Source organism: Taudactylus pleione, unplaced genomic scaffold, assembly GCF_031769625.1.
Source record: "Taudactylus pleione unplaced genomic scaffold, aTauple2 ptg000015l, whole genome shotgun sequence".
NCBI classification, from domain to species: domain Eukaryota; kingdom Metazoa; phylum Chordata; class Amphibia; order Anura; family Myobatrachidae; genus Taudactylus; species Taudactylus pleione.
The window spans coordinates 19,336,820-19,352,119 of NW_028284417.1; the positions used below are offsets into that span (position 1 = coordinate 19,336,820).

General features: G+C 42.9%; 1 protein-coding gene across 2 annotated transcripts in view; it reads left to right on the plus strand.

Moving 5' to 3' along the window:
• Window positions 1-202: 202 nt before the first annotated feature.
• RNGTT (RNA guanylyltransferase and 5'-phosphatase) overlaps window positions 203-15,300 on the plus strand; it is a 337,387-nt gene continuing 322,289 nt past the window's right edge. The window contains exons 1-4 of one of the 2 annotated variants that reach the window (XM_088470650.1): window positions 203-676; window positions 9,063-9,172; window positions 10,351-10,454; window positions 13,244-13,332. In XM_088470650.1, coding sequence (XP_088326776.1) covers window positions 613-676; window positions 9,063-9,172; window positions 10,351-10,454; window positions 13,244-13,332 — 367 coding nt within the window. In that variant the 5' untranslated portion in view covers window positions 203-612. The remainder of the gene's footprint in view (window positions 677-9,062; window positions 9,173-10,350; window positions 10,455-13,243; window positions 13,333-15,300) is intronic. The other variant, XM_088470640.1, reaches the window with a different exon arrangement.

Genomic DNA, 15,300 nt, shown 5'->3' on the forward strand with positions numbered 1-15,300 from the left:
ACGGGCAAGATGGTCCGTCGCCCGAAGCGCTGCTGTTTCCGGAGGGCGCAGGAAACGCCCACCTCTCTCCCAGCTCTATGGGATATATTTAAGCTCAGGGGGGAGGGAGCGGAGGTGGGAAGGGGCGGCAACACAGGAGGCGCTGGCCGCAGCAAAACCTAGCGCCGGCCCTGTATAAAAGTACACTGTGGAACTCTTGACATTTCGTTGCTTGGTGACACGCATACTATTCGCGTCCTGCAGTTCTCCTAGAATCCGCCAGATGTCTCTGCCGGGCCGATCGAACAATAAATGTGTTACCCTCTAAAACCGGAAGTTTCCCCGTCCCGGAAGCAGCTGCAGCGGGGAAGTACGAGACGCGGTGCATTGTGGAGTGCTCAACTTTGAATGGAGGTTTGAGAGACGCGGGATCCCGGTGGGACACCCGTATGAGCGGGCACGTAGGGGAGTGACGTCACGCGGTGTCAGTGGCCCTACGTGGGCTCACGTGACTAGCACGGACAGCAGCAGTACCAACAACAACAATAATAATAACAGCCGCAGCAGCAACAGCATATTACTGTACTGAGCCCCCGCACCGTCATCACCAGCACCAACAGCAGCCGCAGCAGCATGGCTCATAACAAGATACCACCCAGGTGGCTAAACTGCCCACGCAGGGGACAGCCAGTGGCAGGTAAATGGCGGATGCCTATAGAAGGGAATATACCCCCCTACTGTATTGTGTAGTGCTCCTGGCTGCAGTAAGCTCTGCTAACGGCTGCAATTGGTGGGAAATGCTATTAGTTTACATTTATATGAAATAAGAATACAAATAGGGTATTTGTAGACTTCATCTGTAGATCTGCATTGTACATCACACATGAGAAATGTCCTGCTCAACGGTATATTAGGAAATGAAAATGAAACCTTTATGTTTTTGCCACGTTAGTACCTGGAGTATGAATTGTACAGGTACTCCCTGCTCCTGATAGTGTAGTGAATGTTTTTTTTATATTTTCAGTTTATTAATCCTGGACAGAGGGCCTGATTCAGCAAGGAACACATGGATGCAGGCACACACACCTGTCCGCTGCGAGTATATGCTAATAAATGCATACGCACGCAGAATAAGCAAACGCCTAGCAAAACACAATACCTGCCACTTCCCTTAACGTGCGTCCTGTTATACTACGCAAGACAGCGGAAACATCAGTACCATCGAACACATTAGCAGATTAGTGGTTGACCTGACTCCACGCAGGATGTGTGCCACTTCCTGCGTGCAACTAGACCTCAGGATACAGCCGTCGCCGCAAGGGCTTAATTATGCACGCCCCTAAAACGCCGTCCAAAGGCACAGATGCCTGCGTTTGCCCGTCCACCCCCGAAAAACGTCACGTCCTGTCGATCACTTTTCTCTGGGGCTGCGTTGCTGCACATGCAGTACCCATCGCAATAGGTATTTTGCGCATGCGCACTACAATGTATATGCATGCACAGAGCTAAAACATCAGCTGCGTGCGTTCTCTCCTGTGCGTTCCTTGCTGAATCAGGCCCAGAGTACTGTGGTTTATGCGCAGTACACTTTTTTTAAAATTAAATCCTGACCACCTACTTTTTTTTTTTTTATAAACTTTATACACACAACCTGTATTTTTTGCCGGGTCATGGTGTATGTGTGTTTGTGTGTGTGCGCGTTCTGCTTGCTAATTTAGTGTCAGCGACAGATGTATAGCCCACCTGTTAACATATGTTGTGTGCTGTCATTTTCTCCAGGCTGTAAGGAGAGTGGCTAGGAAACATCCAGGTATTATTTAGAGAGCCTTACTGCTATTGATATCCTTAATGAGTATTCACCTTTATTTCTATATTTGCCCTGCTGATAATTCTTGCTGAGGCTTCCTTTGCAAAACTTGAGGTTGTTCTGGGTCACCAATGAACCATTTCATAAGGCTGCTGAAAGTGACAGAAACGTTATAGTAAAGGCATCATATGGCGTTACAAAGATTTGTAAGGAATTTCTTCCATTTTAGCAACAACTAAACCATTAAATATGTTAAAAGGTTTGGAATAGGCATGTACGAGTTCAGCTCTAAATTGCAGTGTTAAAGCTGTATGCTAAATAAACAAAACGCAGCAGACGCAGACTAGGGATGGACATCAGAAGCCCTGTATTGAATGGTTGCCGGGCTTCTGACATCAAATCCAGTGATGCGATGGCAACTAGTCATTGCATCACAGCTAGTCATCGCATCGCAACCATTAAACAGTATAACCATATAAGCAAGCACCCCTGTCCACCTCACTATGGGGGCGTGCCCAGCAACTCTCTGTGATGTTGGGCTGCCCCCAGGCTCCCCCTGAGAATAGATACTGTGTGCATGCGCACGGCATCTGTTCTCCTGCACACCCGCTGCTCTGCTATGCAGAGTAGCGGTGTGTGCTCCTCCCACCACAGCCAAGCATCGTATGGACTTCGGAAAGTTGCATCTGATTGCTGGCAACCATCGAATTCCCGGTATTCAATTGTAAAAGTACTTCCATCGATTCGGAAACATTGATGGTTGCTAACCATCGGCTTCCGATGTCCATCCATAATGCAGACCCTGGCCTTCGGAACTCCCAAAAAACAGGGTCTTGCCCTGCCCCCAAAGACAGATTGCAACTTTAGGGAACTGACAGTAGAAGACCGGCGCATTAACAGTACAGATTCTGCACATGTGCCGATCTAACATCAGAGTAGTGCACAAACCATTGTGTTTGTGTACTACTCTGAATCAGGCCCAGTGTTCTTTAAACTTTGTGTGCAAAGTGTTTTTATAGGCATTGAAAAAGTCCATCTTTTAGATGACTTTGCTGCAGATGCAAATTCAGTTCTAGAGATCGTCCTCTATATTTAAACTTAGGTAAATTGTATATTCTCTATAACAGTATTAATGTCATTTTCTATGACTGGTGGCCTTTAATGTTAACTTTCAGAATAAGCCAGTTATGAGAAAAAAACTACAGTGCTCCTCCATACAATATAGCTGATTTGAGAAACGGGTGATTTTATTGGAAAGTGTGTACGAATGATCATTTTAGTGTTACGCCACAAACGCATTCTTTTGATTATCCAATTGATCGGCCAAGATCGAAAATCACGGCCTCAATTTTCCGATAGCGAGTAGTGTTTGATAATCTGTTCTTAGGGCCTGATTCAGACCCGAGCGCTGAGCGCTTGTAACCGGGTCGCTGGTGGCCCAGAGCGCATGCGCATGACGGCGCCGGCTCTGTTGTGCGCATGCGCGAGACCCGGATAGCGACGGCCAATCCGTCGCTACGGGTCTCGTACCAAAGGGGGCGTGCTGTCGATGTTGAGTGACAGCACGCACCCTTTGGTGGGCGGGCCGGGGGAGTGGCTGCCCAAAAGGAGGCGTTCCCATGTGAACGCCTCTGTTTGGGGGCGGCCCCACTGACATCACGAGTGATGTCAGTGGGACAGATCTCGGCTCTGTTAGAGCCGAAATCTCTCTGGGGCTTGCGCCCACGAGACCCTACCACAAGGTTCTCGTCGCAAGCCCGATGGTCTTGACCATCGCGACCATCTTCCTGGCTGCTCGCTATAGCTGTGGGTGGTCACCCAAAGCTATACGAGTGGCCAGGAGGCCGTTCTAAAAAAAAAAAATAGCCCGGCCCTGATTCAGAGCGAGCTCTCTGTCAGAGCGTCCGGCTCTGAATCAGGGCCTTATTTCCTATGTTTTCCTGTCAATATGTCATCCTCCTTGTGGGTGTACATATGTCAAATGAGTGTGGTGGATCGGTGGCTTCTGGGGGCTTGCAATTTTCCGAAGACTCGCCCCATTTCTCCTCCCGATCATAAAAATCTGACAGTGTGTAGCTAGCTTTACTTTGTCATCCTTTTTTATAATACCACCCTGACTGTAACACCAGTGTTTTTAAGATTACCGTTTTAAAAGGGAGTACTCTAATAACATTTAAGTTCACTATAAATGAGAAGGTAAGGGCTATTTTATTAGCATACAGAAAATATTCAGAACACAGCGTAAACGGCACTTTCTGATGTTAAACACTTTTTTTTTTTTTCTGTAATCGGTTTTGCAAGAAAAGTGCATGGATTTGGCTTCTGGAGGGGTAAAAAAGTTTGTATAGTCTGCTGGGAGGTGAGCGGATTGTCGGCCTGATTCAGCAAAGAACGCAAGTGAGAGAACGCACGCATCCGGCCAATACTTTCGCACTGTGCATGCGCGAACCAGCAATTGCGAAGGAAACTACGTATGCAGAGGCTACGCAGACCCAGAGCAGAGTGATTGACAGGAAGTACCGTTTGTGGAGGGTGACGGGGGTGGTCGGGCGAACGCAGGCATGCCAGTGCGTTGCAGCGGCGTGCATAAATTATGCACTGAGAGATCCTACGCAGCCAGAGCTCCCACTGCGTGCAGGAGATATAGCAAAGTCTGCGGTAGAGTCAGGTCAACCACTAGTGTGCGTATGGGTTCGATGGTTCGCGAGGTAACTGATGCTTCCGCTAACCTGCGGACTACTCAGGCTGTACGTAGAGGGAGGTGGGCGGTATTGGCTTTTGGTGGGTGTATGTAGCTTTATGCTGCATGATTAGCATATTCTCTCGCAGTGGTCGAGTGCGTGCGAACACAGCATTGTGTTCCTTGCTGAATCAGGCCCTGTGAATCATGCTTGTTCTCTTGCACCATTTTGGAAAATAACTTATTCTGCAGGATGTTATTGCTATTTAGAGTTAGGTTATTTAAAAGTTTTAATTACAATCACAAAAATATATGGAAACTTTGTAGAAATGTACCAGCATAAGATTTTTAATAAATACCTGGAAACTTGAGGGGTATAGGATCACCGTTGTGCATCAGTGCTTTGAACACTGGCCTTGGTTTTAGGTAGCAACAGTGCTCATGGAGAAGGTAAAATTAAGTTTCTCTCGAATTAAACAAATGCTTTTGATGAGCCAGTATCAGTATGAGATGCCTGCTGCTGAGTAGCCGCCGGTTCAAATACCGACAGGCGCAGGTAAGGACCCTAATCTCCCCCCCACCCCCCTCCCCCCTAACCCTCCCTTAGTGGAGCCTAAACCCTAACCAACCCTCGGTGGTGCCTAACCGTAACCCCCACTTTTCCATGGCCTAACCATAACCCTCCCCAGGGGGCGGCCTAACCCTAATCTCCCCCCGGGGGTGCCTAACCCTAACTCCCCCATCCCTGGCTAACTGCTCATACTTACCGCCGTCCGGATGTTCGGCGATCGGGATGCAGACGCCAGTATCCTGATGTCCTTCGGGGTATCGCTGTCTGCATTATGCTGGGTGGCGGGATTACGCGTCGGTATTTCAACTGCCGGGATCCCGTCCGCCATCATATGAACTGCATCCCGATGAGCCTTAGGGGTATATTTACCAAAGTGAAAATTTTTAGAAATGGAGATGTTGCCCGTAGCAAGCAATCAGATTCTACTTAACATTTAACTAGCACCTTCTTGAAGATAATAGCTAAATATACCCCTTAGACACATCTGCAAAACCACCTGCTCTATTAGCATTCCCGCTAGGCTGTTTCAGCAGGGCACCACGCCCTGCCCTATTTCTGAAGTGCAGAAAGCACCCTGCCCTCCAGCCCGGCGCCCCGCTGAAACAGCCTGCGGTTTCTGTCCTCCACCCGCGGGCCAGGAAAACAGCAGAGCAGCTGTCACCGCCGGTGAATAGATGCCGGGCTAATGCGCCCGGCATCCATTCACATTGACTGCGGCGCTTGGGGGCTGCCTGGCATGTCCTGCCGGCACGCACCCAAGAGTGGCGAAAAGGGGAAGCAACATAGAGACACGCCCCCTTTTCAATGATCACATCCCATTTTTGGACCCTTGCTCTAGGTCAGGCGCCCTGCCTGTCGCCGGCTCTAGAGTAAACAAGATCTATAATTTCCTCTGTGCCTGTAGCACCATGCAAGATGCACTCAATGCCAAAGACCCGAGGGCCAAGTTGTAATCAGTTCAAACCTGGTGTGTTACAGGAGTTTTAAAAGGGATATGTGTATTTATAATTGATTTTTTTTATACTGACACCATATTCCAGTTTATTATTGTTCGTTTTTTATAGTGCCACCATGTTATAATTTATTATGATAGCTTATTTATCTTTTACTTGGCACTGTTCATTCCTCAATTTCTTCAGTGAGATTTACAGTCTAATGGAGCATACACACGGTCAGACTTGTCAGATTTGTCAGATGAACGATTTTACCAAAGTTTTGAACGATTGAACGATTTTTGACTGCTTTAAAATGAATGGAATCGTCCAAGTCTGACTGCAAACACATCAGATGTCAGAAATCGTTATCTGACCATCGGGAACGCGCATCGTTGATCGTCCATCGTTCAGGCATGTCAGATATGAACGATTTTCCTTCAGATATGAACGACTGAACGATTTTTAAATCGTTATCATTCATATCTGAAGGAAAAATCTGACCGTGTGTATGCACCATTAGAGGGGTATTCAATATGGGAGCGAAATGTCCGTGCTGGACTTTTCGCTCCACATCGGAGATTTTCCTGGGATAAAGTATCGGGCGCGCGCCCGCTTTATCCCAGTATTCAATATAAAACCTACGAGAACGGGAAGCTGCGAAGTGGGATCTGCGTAAAAAAACAAAATTTTCCTGGAATATATTGTAGGACCCCCCAAAAGTTGTAAAAACATGGGTGATCACTATGGGTACCCCCCGTTCTAGCCTGCAAATGAAAGTCGGGGATTTAAATAGCTGCAGAAGGTGTTTTTTCCTGACATTGAAGAAGTGTTGCAGAAGAGCACTTTAGGTTATTTTTTTTCGTTTTTGTAAGTGGTCCCATCAAATTTGGGGTACATGAATATGGGTACTAGCATATTTTTATGTCCCTAAAGTAAGTTTTAAAAAATTCTGCAACTATGCACCTGCCGCTAATAGCCTATTCTGGGAAACACCTGCCGCATACTTACAGAATAGCCCTGAACCTATTTCCCTATTTTTAAACACTTTTTTCCCAATTTTTTTTTTTTTTGCACCCCAATTTTTAAATGTATTTTTTGGGGTGTCCCTATTTTTTTTTAAACTTTTTTTGACACAGTTATTTTTAAAATGTCATTCCCAGGGGTGCAGGCTATTTTTTTTAAGCCTGCACCCCATAACCCCAATTCTGCACTTTTTTTCGCCACCTATTCAGTGGTGGAAAGTTATCTCCGTTTTTTTTCAAAGACTTTTCGAACCTGCGAAAAGTCTTTGAAATTGAATACAGTGTAAAACCAAAACCTCCGAAAATGACGTAATTGGTGCGAAAACATTGCAAAAACTGAGTTTTTGCTCCATATTGAATACCCCTAGAAATTTCATACCATTTTGGGAACGATTCAATTTAGCGCGATGCTGAATAGCCCCGGTAAGGAGTTCCCAGAGCTATCCAATTTGACCGCATTGTTAAGCCCGACTAGAACCCCTTAAGTGGGAGAATGCTGGTTCCTGCACCGTAAGCTGGGGGTTTAGTCGTGCTAACCGGCATTCTCTGACTAAAGTGCTGGCTGCGAGGCTGTTAGCGCCGCGCTAAGCCAGAAAACAGCATCACGGCCGGCACTTAAGTAGGATTTCTGTTCGCACCTCAGGAGGGTGCAAGCAGAAATCCTCCAGTTGGACTAAACAACGTGGTCAATTGGATAGGTCTGGGAACTCCTTCCCAGGGCTATTCAGCATCACACTGAATTGAATATCCCCCTATGTGTTTGGAGAGTGGGGTAAAACGTCACACAAATAAGGCCCTGTTTCATATAAATAAACCTATTTACTTCATGCCTCTCTCATTCGAGCTTACAATCTAAATTCCCTACTTACATCGGGTTTGTTAACCAACCAGTGTGTTTTGGAGTTTGGGAAGAAACCAGAGCACTTAGGGAAAAGCCATGCAAACACAATGCGAAAATAAAAACTTACACAAACTCCACACAGATTGTGCCCTGTTTGTATTCATACCCACGACCCCAGCTCTGTGATGCAGTAATGCTAACCACTCTGCCAACATATGCTAGGCATTTTTTAGAAATAATTGTTACTAACGTGACACCATTATTGTTGTGTAAGTGTTGCAGGTACCAACTTATGTGGTGGAGCTAATGTTGCAGTCGAGATTTAATTTGAAAAAACAGAAATTCAAATACATAATTTTTAACAGATTGGTTCATGTGAAAACCGGGTGTGGTATGAGAGACAGTAATTAGATAGACAATGTCTAGGTAGACACCAGCTGTTAGACAAAAGGTCGACATGTAAGAAGGCTGACCGGTACAAATGGTCGACACATGATTTTTATTTTTCTAGCCCTAATCTTCACCCTAACTCTCCCTCCTTGTGCCTAACTGTCGAGGTAGGTGCCCGACTCTAACCGTCCCTTCTAGTGCCTAACCCTCCGATAAATGCCTAACCCTAAAAAATAAAATAATAATAATCATGTGTCGACCATTTGTACATGTAGACCTTTTGTCCCTGTCGATCCATTGACTGTCTAACATATGGTGTCTGTCTAGACCAGTATTTCCCAAACTGTGTGCCTAGGCACCCTGGGGGCCTCGGGACACTTGCAGGGGTGCCTCAGGTTGGTGGTCTAGCACAAAATAAAATTATATATGGTCAATGCAATGTAAATATGTGGACAAACAGAAGTGCAAACCTGTCCAACACCACATAACTGACCCTAAGGATGACAGGTCAGCACAATTTACTTTACTACATTTTTTTCTGAATTTCTCAATAACAAACATTTGGCTTAGGGGTGCCATGAAAACAATGCTGACACTATAGGGCGCCGTGATTAAAAAAAAAGTTTGGGAACTACTGATCTAGACATTGTCTATGTAGACATTGTCTATCTAATTACAGTCCAGAACCCGTGAAAACCATCCTGGTGAAATGAATGCCCACAAAATCACTGTATATAAATTATTTAATATATTTTAATTATTTTTCATGGTTATTTTAATTTACAATCTATTATTTTACAGTGTACATCAAATAATGGCTATTTGTCCTATTTGCAGGAAAATTTTTACCTTTAAAGACTATGTTGGGTCCCAAGTATGATGAGCAGGTTCCGGAGGAGAATCGTTTTCATCCCAGAATGCTGTCTAACTACTTGAAAAGTCTAAAGGTTTGAGAAAGGCGATGATTAATTACTTGCTTTGGTTCATTTAAATTTTTCTTATTATCTTTAAGTTGAATTATTAAATGCACATATTAGTGTCAATGTTTTAGGTAAACTGAATATTGTTTTAAGTATTGTCGTTTCCCTTTGGTATGTAAAGGAAATATATTTCCTCTGTTTCTGCTGTCATACAACTATGGTGGTCTTATTTCACCTGTTGATTAAACTTTTTATTAAACTGGGCACATATGTAAAGAGATGTCATTAAAACAAATAAAAAAACAAATTGCACACTTATGTACCAGAGGATCCTGCTGTTTTTGAAAGCTATTATGTTTAATAGATATTGCTGTGTCATTCAGACCAGTATTTTTACCATTGTAGCAACATTTTTTGTGCACTTTTTAATTAGAGTTTATGCTGACAGCCTTATTTTGACAGATCTACCATAAACCCCCTTTGTCTTATTGCCACTATGTTAGAAACCTGCTGCAATAAATACATAAGTACTTTTAAATCTGAAGCTGTCTTATTTCTTTAAATTAATTTGAAATTAACAAAATTGTCTATTTGTCAGATAAAATATTCCTTTATTGCCTTTAGGAAGGTAAACCCTTTTTATTACCTTGAGAATAGTATGTTATGCACTGATACATAGCTCAGTTACCAAATAAACCTTCTAAGGTTAGTGGTCCATTAACCACCAAACAATAATGTTAGTGGAGCGAGAAGTGTAGTATCTATGGCATCTGTCAGCGTGACTGGCTTACCTTACAAAATGGAAATCTGGATACATCAAAGACCTTTTTTTGGTCTCATAAATTGAAATGGCTGTTTCTGATGCACAAATTCCAAAAATATATAATTTGGTAGGTGACACCATTTAAATATATAACTTACTAGTGAAATGGTCCAGCCCCGCTTAGCTTAGCGGCAACTCTTCTTGTGGACCGGTGGAATCTGTAGGCATGGACAGAGCAAGACGCATGTTACCCGTTGTGAATGCACATGTCCATCTCAGGACATGACATTCTGTGTCATTATATACCGTAAATGCTACAGACATTTACTATTGTAGAAGCTTTACTGGATTTAAAAAAACAAAACAAAAAAAAACCTGTATCTATAACAATCAACCATTGGGGGGAGTACAATACTTGTGTATTTTTTCTTTTTTCTTTCAGGTAAAAATGGGGTTGTTAATCGATTTGACTAACACTACAAGATTCTATGATCGAAATGATATAGAAAAGGAAGGTATAAAATATATAAAGCTTCAGTGCAAAGGGTAAGCTCCATGTCTCATTAGTCTTCTGGTACACAATACTTTTCAGGGCAAGGACCTCATTTATTGATGTGGAAGTTCTAAACCTGACGAAAGCTGTGTTGTTGGTTAAGACAGTTGTCCAGTACAAGACCAGCTTTGAGAAGGGCCCACGGTCACTGTTGTATGAGTTGGAAACATCAGTCATGTCATAGTATGTTATCCAAATAGGACTCTAAAGGCGGGTATCCACTAGGCGATTTTGACAGGCGATTGAACGTTAACGACATCGTTATCGTGCAGTTGCCTGCAAATCAGGCATGTAAATGCCATAAACGACCAGCGATGCACGTGCCCACTGGTTTTGCCATCTATCATCGCACGTACATGCTGGTCAACCCTATGGATGTGCCTGGACTGAACGAGTGAACGTTCAGTCTAGGCATATCACTAGACATACAAACTACAGCATGATTGCAATGTCGTAATCGTGCTCTCGATTATATGTCTATAAGTGGATACGCACCTTTAGGTGCTGGTTCAGCAATCCACAATGTGCCCCTGCTGCACTGATCACTGATAATAACGGCACTGCAGTATTGCTCCTTTTATGGGGATGCGAGGTAAAAAAAGCCATTTTTTGTCTGTAATGTGCTGTCATTACCAGTGTTTCAATGCCGTTTCAGTGACTTGCTTTTAATTGAATCGGCCCCTAAATCTGCCTAGGACTTATACTGGTTATTATATAATAGACCAATTTTCACAGCAGTGTCTTCAGGGGGAGAAGGTGGTGTCACCATTATGTATATGTACAATGGATTTTAAAAGACTCCCAGGTAAATGATTGATAATGTGTATGCCAGGGTCTTCATTAAACAGTTTTAATTGTAAAGGAGTGTGATTAATATGTATTTACTATTTCCTTTCCTTTGTACGCCTTAGTGCTTGAAGAAAAATAAATATGTACAGGTAAAAGGTTATAACACAATGGTTTAGCCTACTGCTATAGAGATTTTTTTTCATTCTTTAAATGCCTATTGCAATACATGAAAAGTGCACATTGTGTCAGTGAATCAGCCACAAGCTGCACCTCTGAATAAGATAGTCTGGAATTCTGCTACCATACAGTGTTTTGTCAGGGTCAATTCAGTCTTGCATACATTCAGATCTCCATTATAAGATGAGAAGCAAGTTGGTTCTTAATAAAATATTTTTGCTGGTTTTAATATAAAAATAAATAATAAAACCTCAAATTTCAGTGTGCATTTTTTATTTATTAAATTAATAAAGGTACATTTTATTGGAAAGAATCCTCTGTAACAAGTGCACCAATGCGCCACAAACTTCGAGACGCCCGGCGCAACTGAGCATTGTAGCATAGCGACTTTTTCTTTAATAGTGCGTTTTATTCTTATTGCAGCGAAACACCACACAATACAGGACTTAGGCCCTCATTCAGAGGCGGTCGGAGGATGCAAGCGGTCGCTCAGAAACTGGGCGGCCGCTTGCATCCTGACCGGCCGCCTCTGTTTCGGTCGTTAGGATGTAGGTTTACACCCACAGCTCTACATCGGGGCTTACGACGAGACCCTAGGGTAGCGTCTCACTTGTCGTAAACCCCGGAGAGCTTCTGGCTCTGTCAGAGCCGGAAGCTCTCCACTGACATCACTAGTGATGTCTGTGGGGCCTCCCCCAAATGGCAGGTGTTCCCTCCGTTTGGGCTGCCACCCCCCTGGCCCGCCTTCCAAACGGGGCGAGCTGTCAATCAACATCGACAGCTCGCCCCCTTTGGAAAGAGACCCGCTACGACCGGTGCTGTCGGTCGTAGCGGGTCTCACGCATGTGCACGAAGGAGCCGGCCCCCTGGTGCACATGCGCACTGGACAAACATCGAGGCGGCCGTGCACTGTACGGCCGCCTCTGAATGAAGCCCTTAGTCCTTACCACATACAAAGTCTCAGATGAAGCACCACAGAACTTGGTGTGTCAAAAAGCTCATTCTCACACAGATATACAAATGTTGCACATCAAGTCAGTCAGTGCAATCTAGCAAAGTAGTTTTGTCGCTTCCAATTGTTTTATTTGTGCAAATTAGTCGCACGGGACTTGTCACGCCGATAGGTGCTGTTTGCCATGACTTCGGCCATGGTGTATGAGGGCACAAAAAATATATGCAAGTAATATGTTTTGTACAGTGGAGTAACAAAGATATATAAAATATGAACATGATTCCTATGAATTCATCTTGATTATCATGCTATGAATTACTAATAGCCATTAAGAACAGTTCAATTCTAAGTATATGGATGAAATTCTTGTAATCGTTTAGTTTATTTTTCTGACTTGTGGTTTCCAGAACTGTGGTTATGCTAATAAGATTGTTCGTCCAGGGATGAACATTTGTAAGCCCATATAGCAAGCAGGCTCATCTCACTACTGTTATTACTAGTGCACTAACATAATATCTGTATCTGACTGAAACATACACCAATGTTTCAAGGCCGTGTGTCACACATCAGTTTACACCAAGCAAGATACAGTATATTTAAACAGTTAAACGGGAAGTGACTCGCATGAAATCTAATGGTGTCTTGCACACTGTATAGGCAATTTAGTCTGATTTATGGTCTTTATTCATATAACTATGAGCAAATCATTATTCCATTTAGTCACACAGTAGTTTTGTTTAAAAAAAAAAAAAAAAAGTGCAAATAAACACAAAGTAAAGCAGTTTGGAGACTTTTTTATTTTACCATGCATTCTGCAGTTGTTGGCTTAGGCTGTATTGATATATTGTACTTTCTGTTTTGCAGACATGGTGAATGTCCTTCACCAGAAAACACTGAAACGTTTATACGTCTCTGCGAGAGATTCTTAGATAGGAACCCAAATGAGCTTATTGGTATGTCTATAACTATTTACTTTCTTGCTTTAAAAATTACATTTTATTGGCTTTTCAAGTTAATAAACTGCATTATTGAATTATTGTAATTGGAGATGAAAAGAAATACTGTGTTATCTGGTGCTATGGATAATTTGAAAACAACACTTTATGTGAACCAGCAAAGGTTATCCAAAACACTGCAAGTACGATCTTTATAGATTATATACAGTAAATAAAAATTCTTCCATTTAATAGTCTTTAGGTGGATCTGAAAGATGATTTGTCTCGTCTAAACATGCAAGGAAAAAAGATCACAATGGTGTGGTAACTTATGCACGAATAGAATAAGCATATGATCTATTCAAGGTGTAAGGCACTCCTTAGGTATTTTGCTTGCTTAGAATTTGGAGACTATTTATGAAGACTCTTAAGCTGGGTACACACTATATGTTGTATCATATGAATATGATAGATCATTCCGGCCTCGGATCAATACGATATATCATACACATTTAGTGTGTATGTCAGATCTGTCGTTCACGATGGTCATTCATTGCCTTGTCACATCTGCTGTTCTGCAAGGCTGTAATGAACCATGTGCAGCATGTAACGATACATCATGAAGTGTGTGTTGGTACATTGCAGCACTGGGAGGTGCGTTCAGTTCCCAGGTTTAGACAATGCTAGAGAATCCTTTACAGGACTGTTCATTTTACATTCCGTTGTTTAACTCTTCAGTAAAGCACAGTTTAAAGGAATCACATAAGCACAGGTGACTGGATAACATCTCTGTTCAGTAACATACATATCTTGTTTTGGTGAATTTCATGCAGGCGTTAACAGTGTATTTACTTATGGTATTCCACATGACTAATTTGGTGCTTTTAGTCCTAACAACTAAATATTTCATTAGACTTTGATTTGGCTAAACAGCTGTTGCCTTTTATTTTGTGATTAAATCTCCATTTTCAAACTGTTTGTTTAGAGGCACAAATTGCATATGACACATAATTTGTTCAATCTCTAATGCTTGAGTAAATGGAGAGAATTTAATAGACCAGGACACACAATAAGTGGACATTTTGCATTTGATGGAAAACCATCAACGGACAGTGAAGCATCTTATTCTGTAAGCTCTGCTTACTTCGTTCTGTAGCCCACCAAGGTCAGTGCTATCATTTTATACATATGGACTCCTTAAACTGATATTTTATACTGTAAAAGCAAATCTAAGATCTTTCCCTGTGCATCTTTGTTTCACATGCACTGCTGCAGGTAAAATATTTAGTGTTGAGGAACAGGTCAACTATATTGAATAACTAGGTGTCCACTTTGTCTCTTGTCCATACATGTTTGTGGGGCTTTCCCGTATACAGCAAGTACACTATCCCTGAACTGTAATGAAAGATCTTTGCCACCAATTCTATAAAACGGCCGTATACATTTATTAAAAACTAGCTGGAGTACCCGACGTTGCCCGAGATTTTAAGAATGTTTGTTTACACATCATCCTCCAACAAACCTGTCCTTAGGCAGGCCTCACGAAAAGTGTGACAAACTTCCCCATCAACAGTCCTAAGGTCTTCGAAGGAAGTAGGACCTGTAACGTTGTAAAGCCAACTTCGGAGATAGAAGCATTTAAAATGTGACAGATGTACAGTGTAAACACGGCCAAGAGCTTCTGTTGCTCTGATACCAGGATGACCATCTACAGCGACTCCGTTTTCTGCGCATAAAGTCTTTTCCAGAAGCATTCCATGTGTAATATTTTGGCAGCTCAGAGTACAGCAGGGCCCTTGCAAAATCATCATTTTGACACAGTTCGAAGAAAGAAGTCAATGTTGTTGCGTAATTTGGTATAGTCAGACAGCTGAGAATGCTGGGAAAGCCTGCTAAAGCTCTCTTCGATAATAAACATTAAGATCATGACAACACAAAACGCTCACTCCGAGGCCCTACCCATATGCCGTGAGGTCCCCCAGTGAG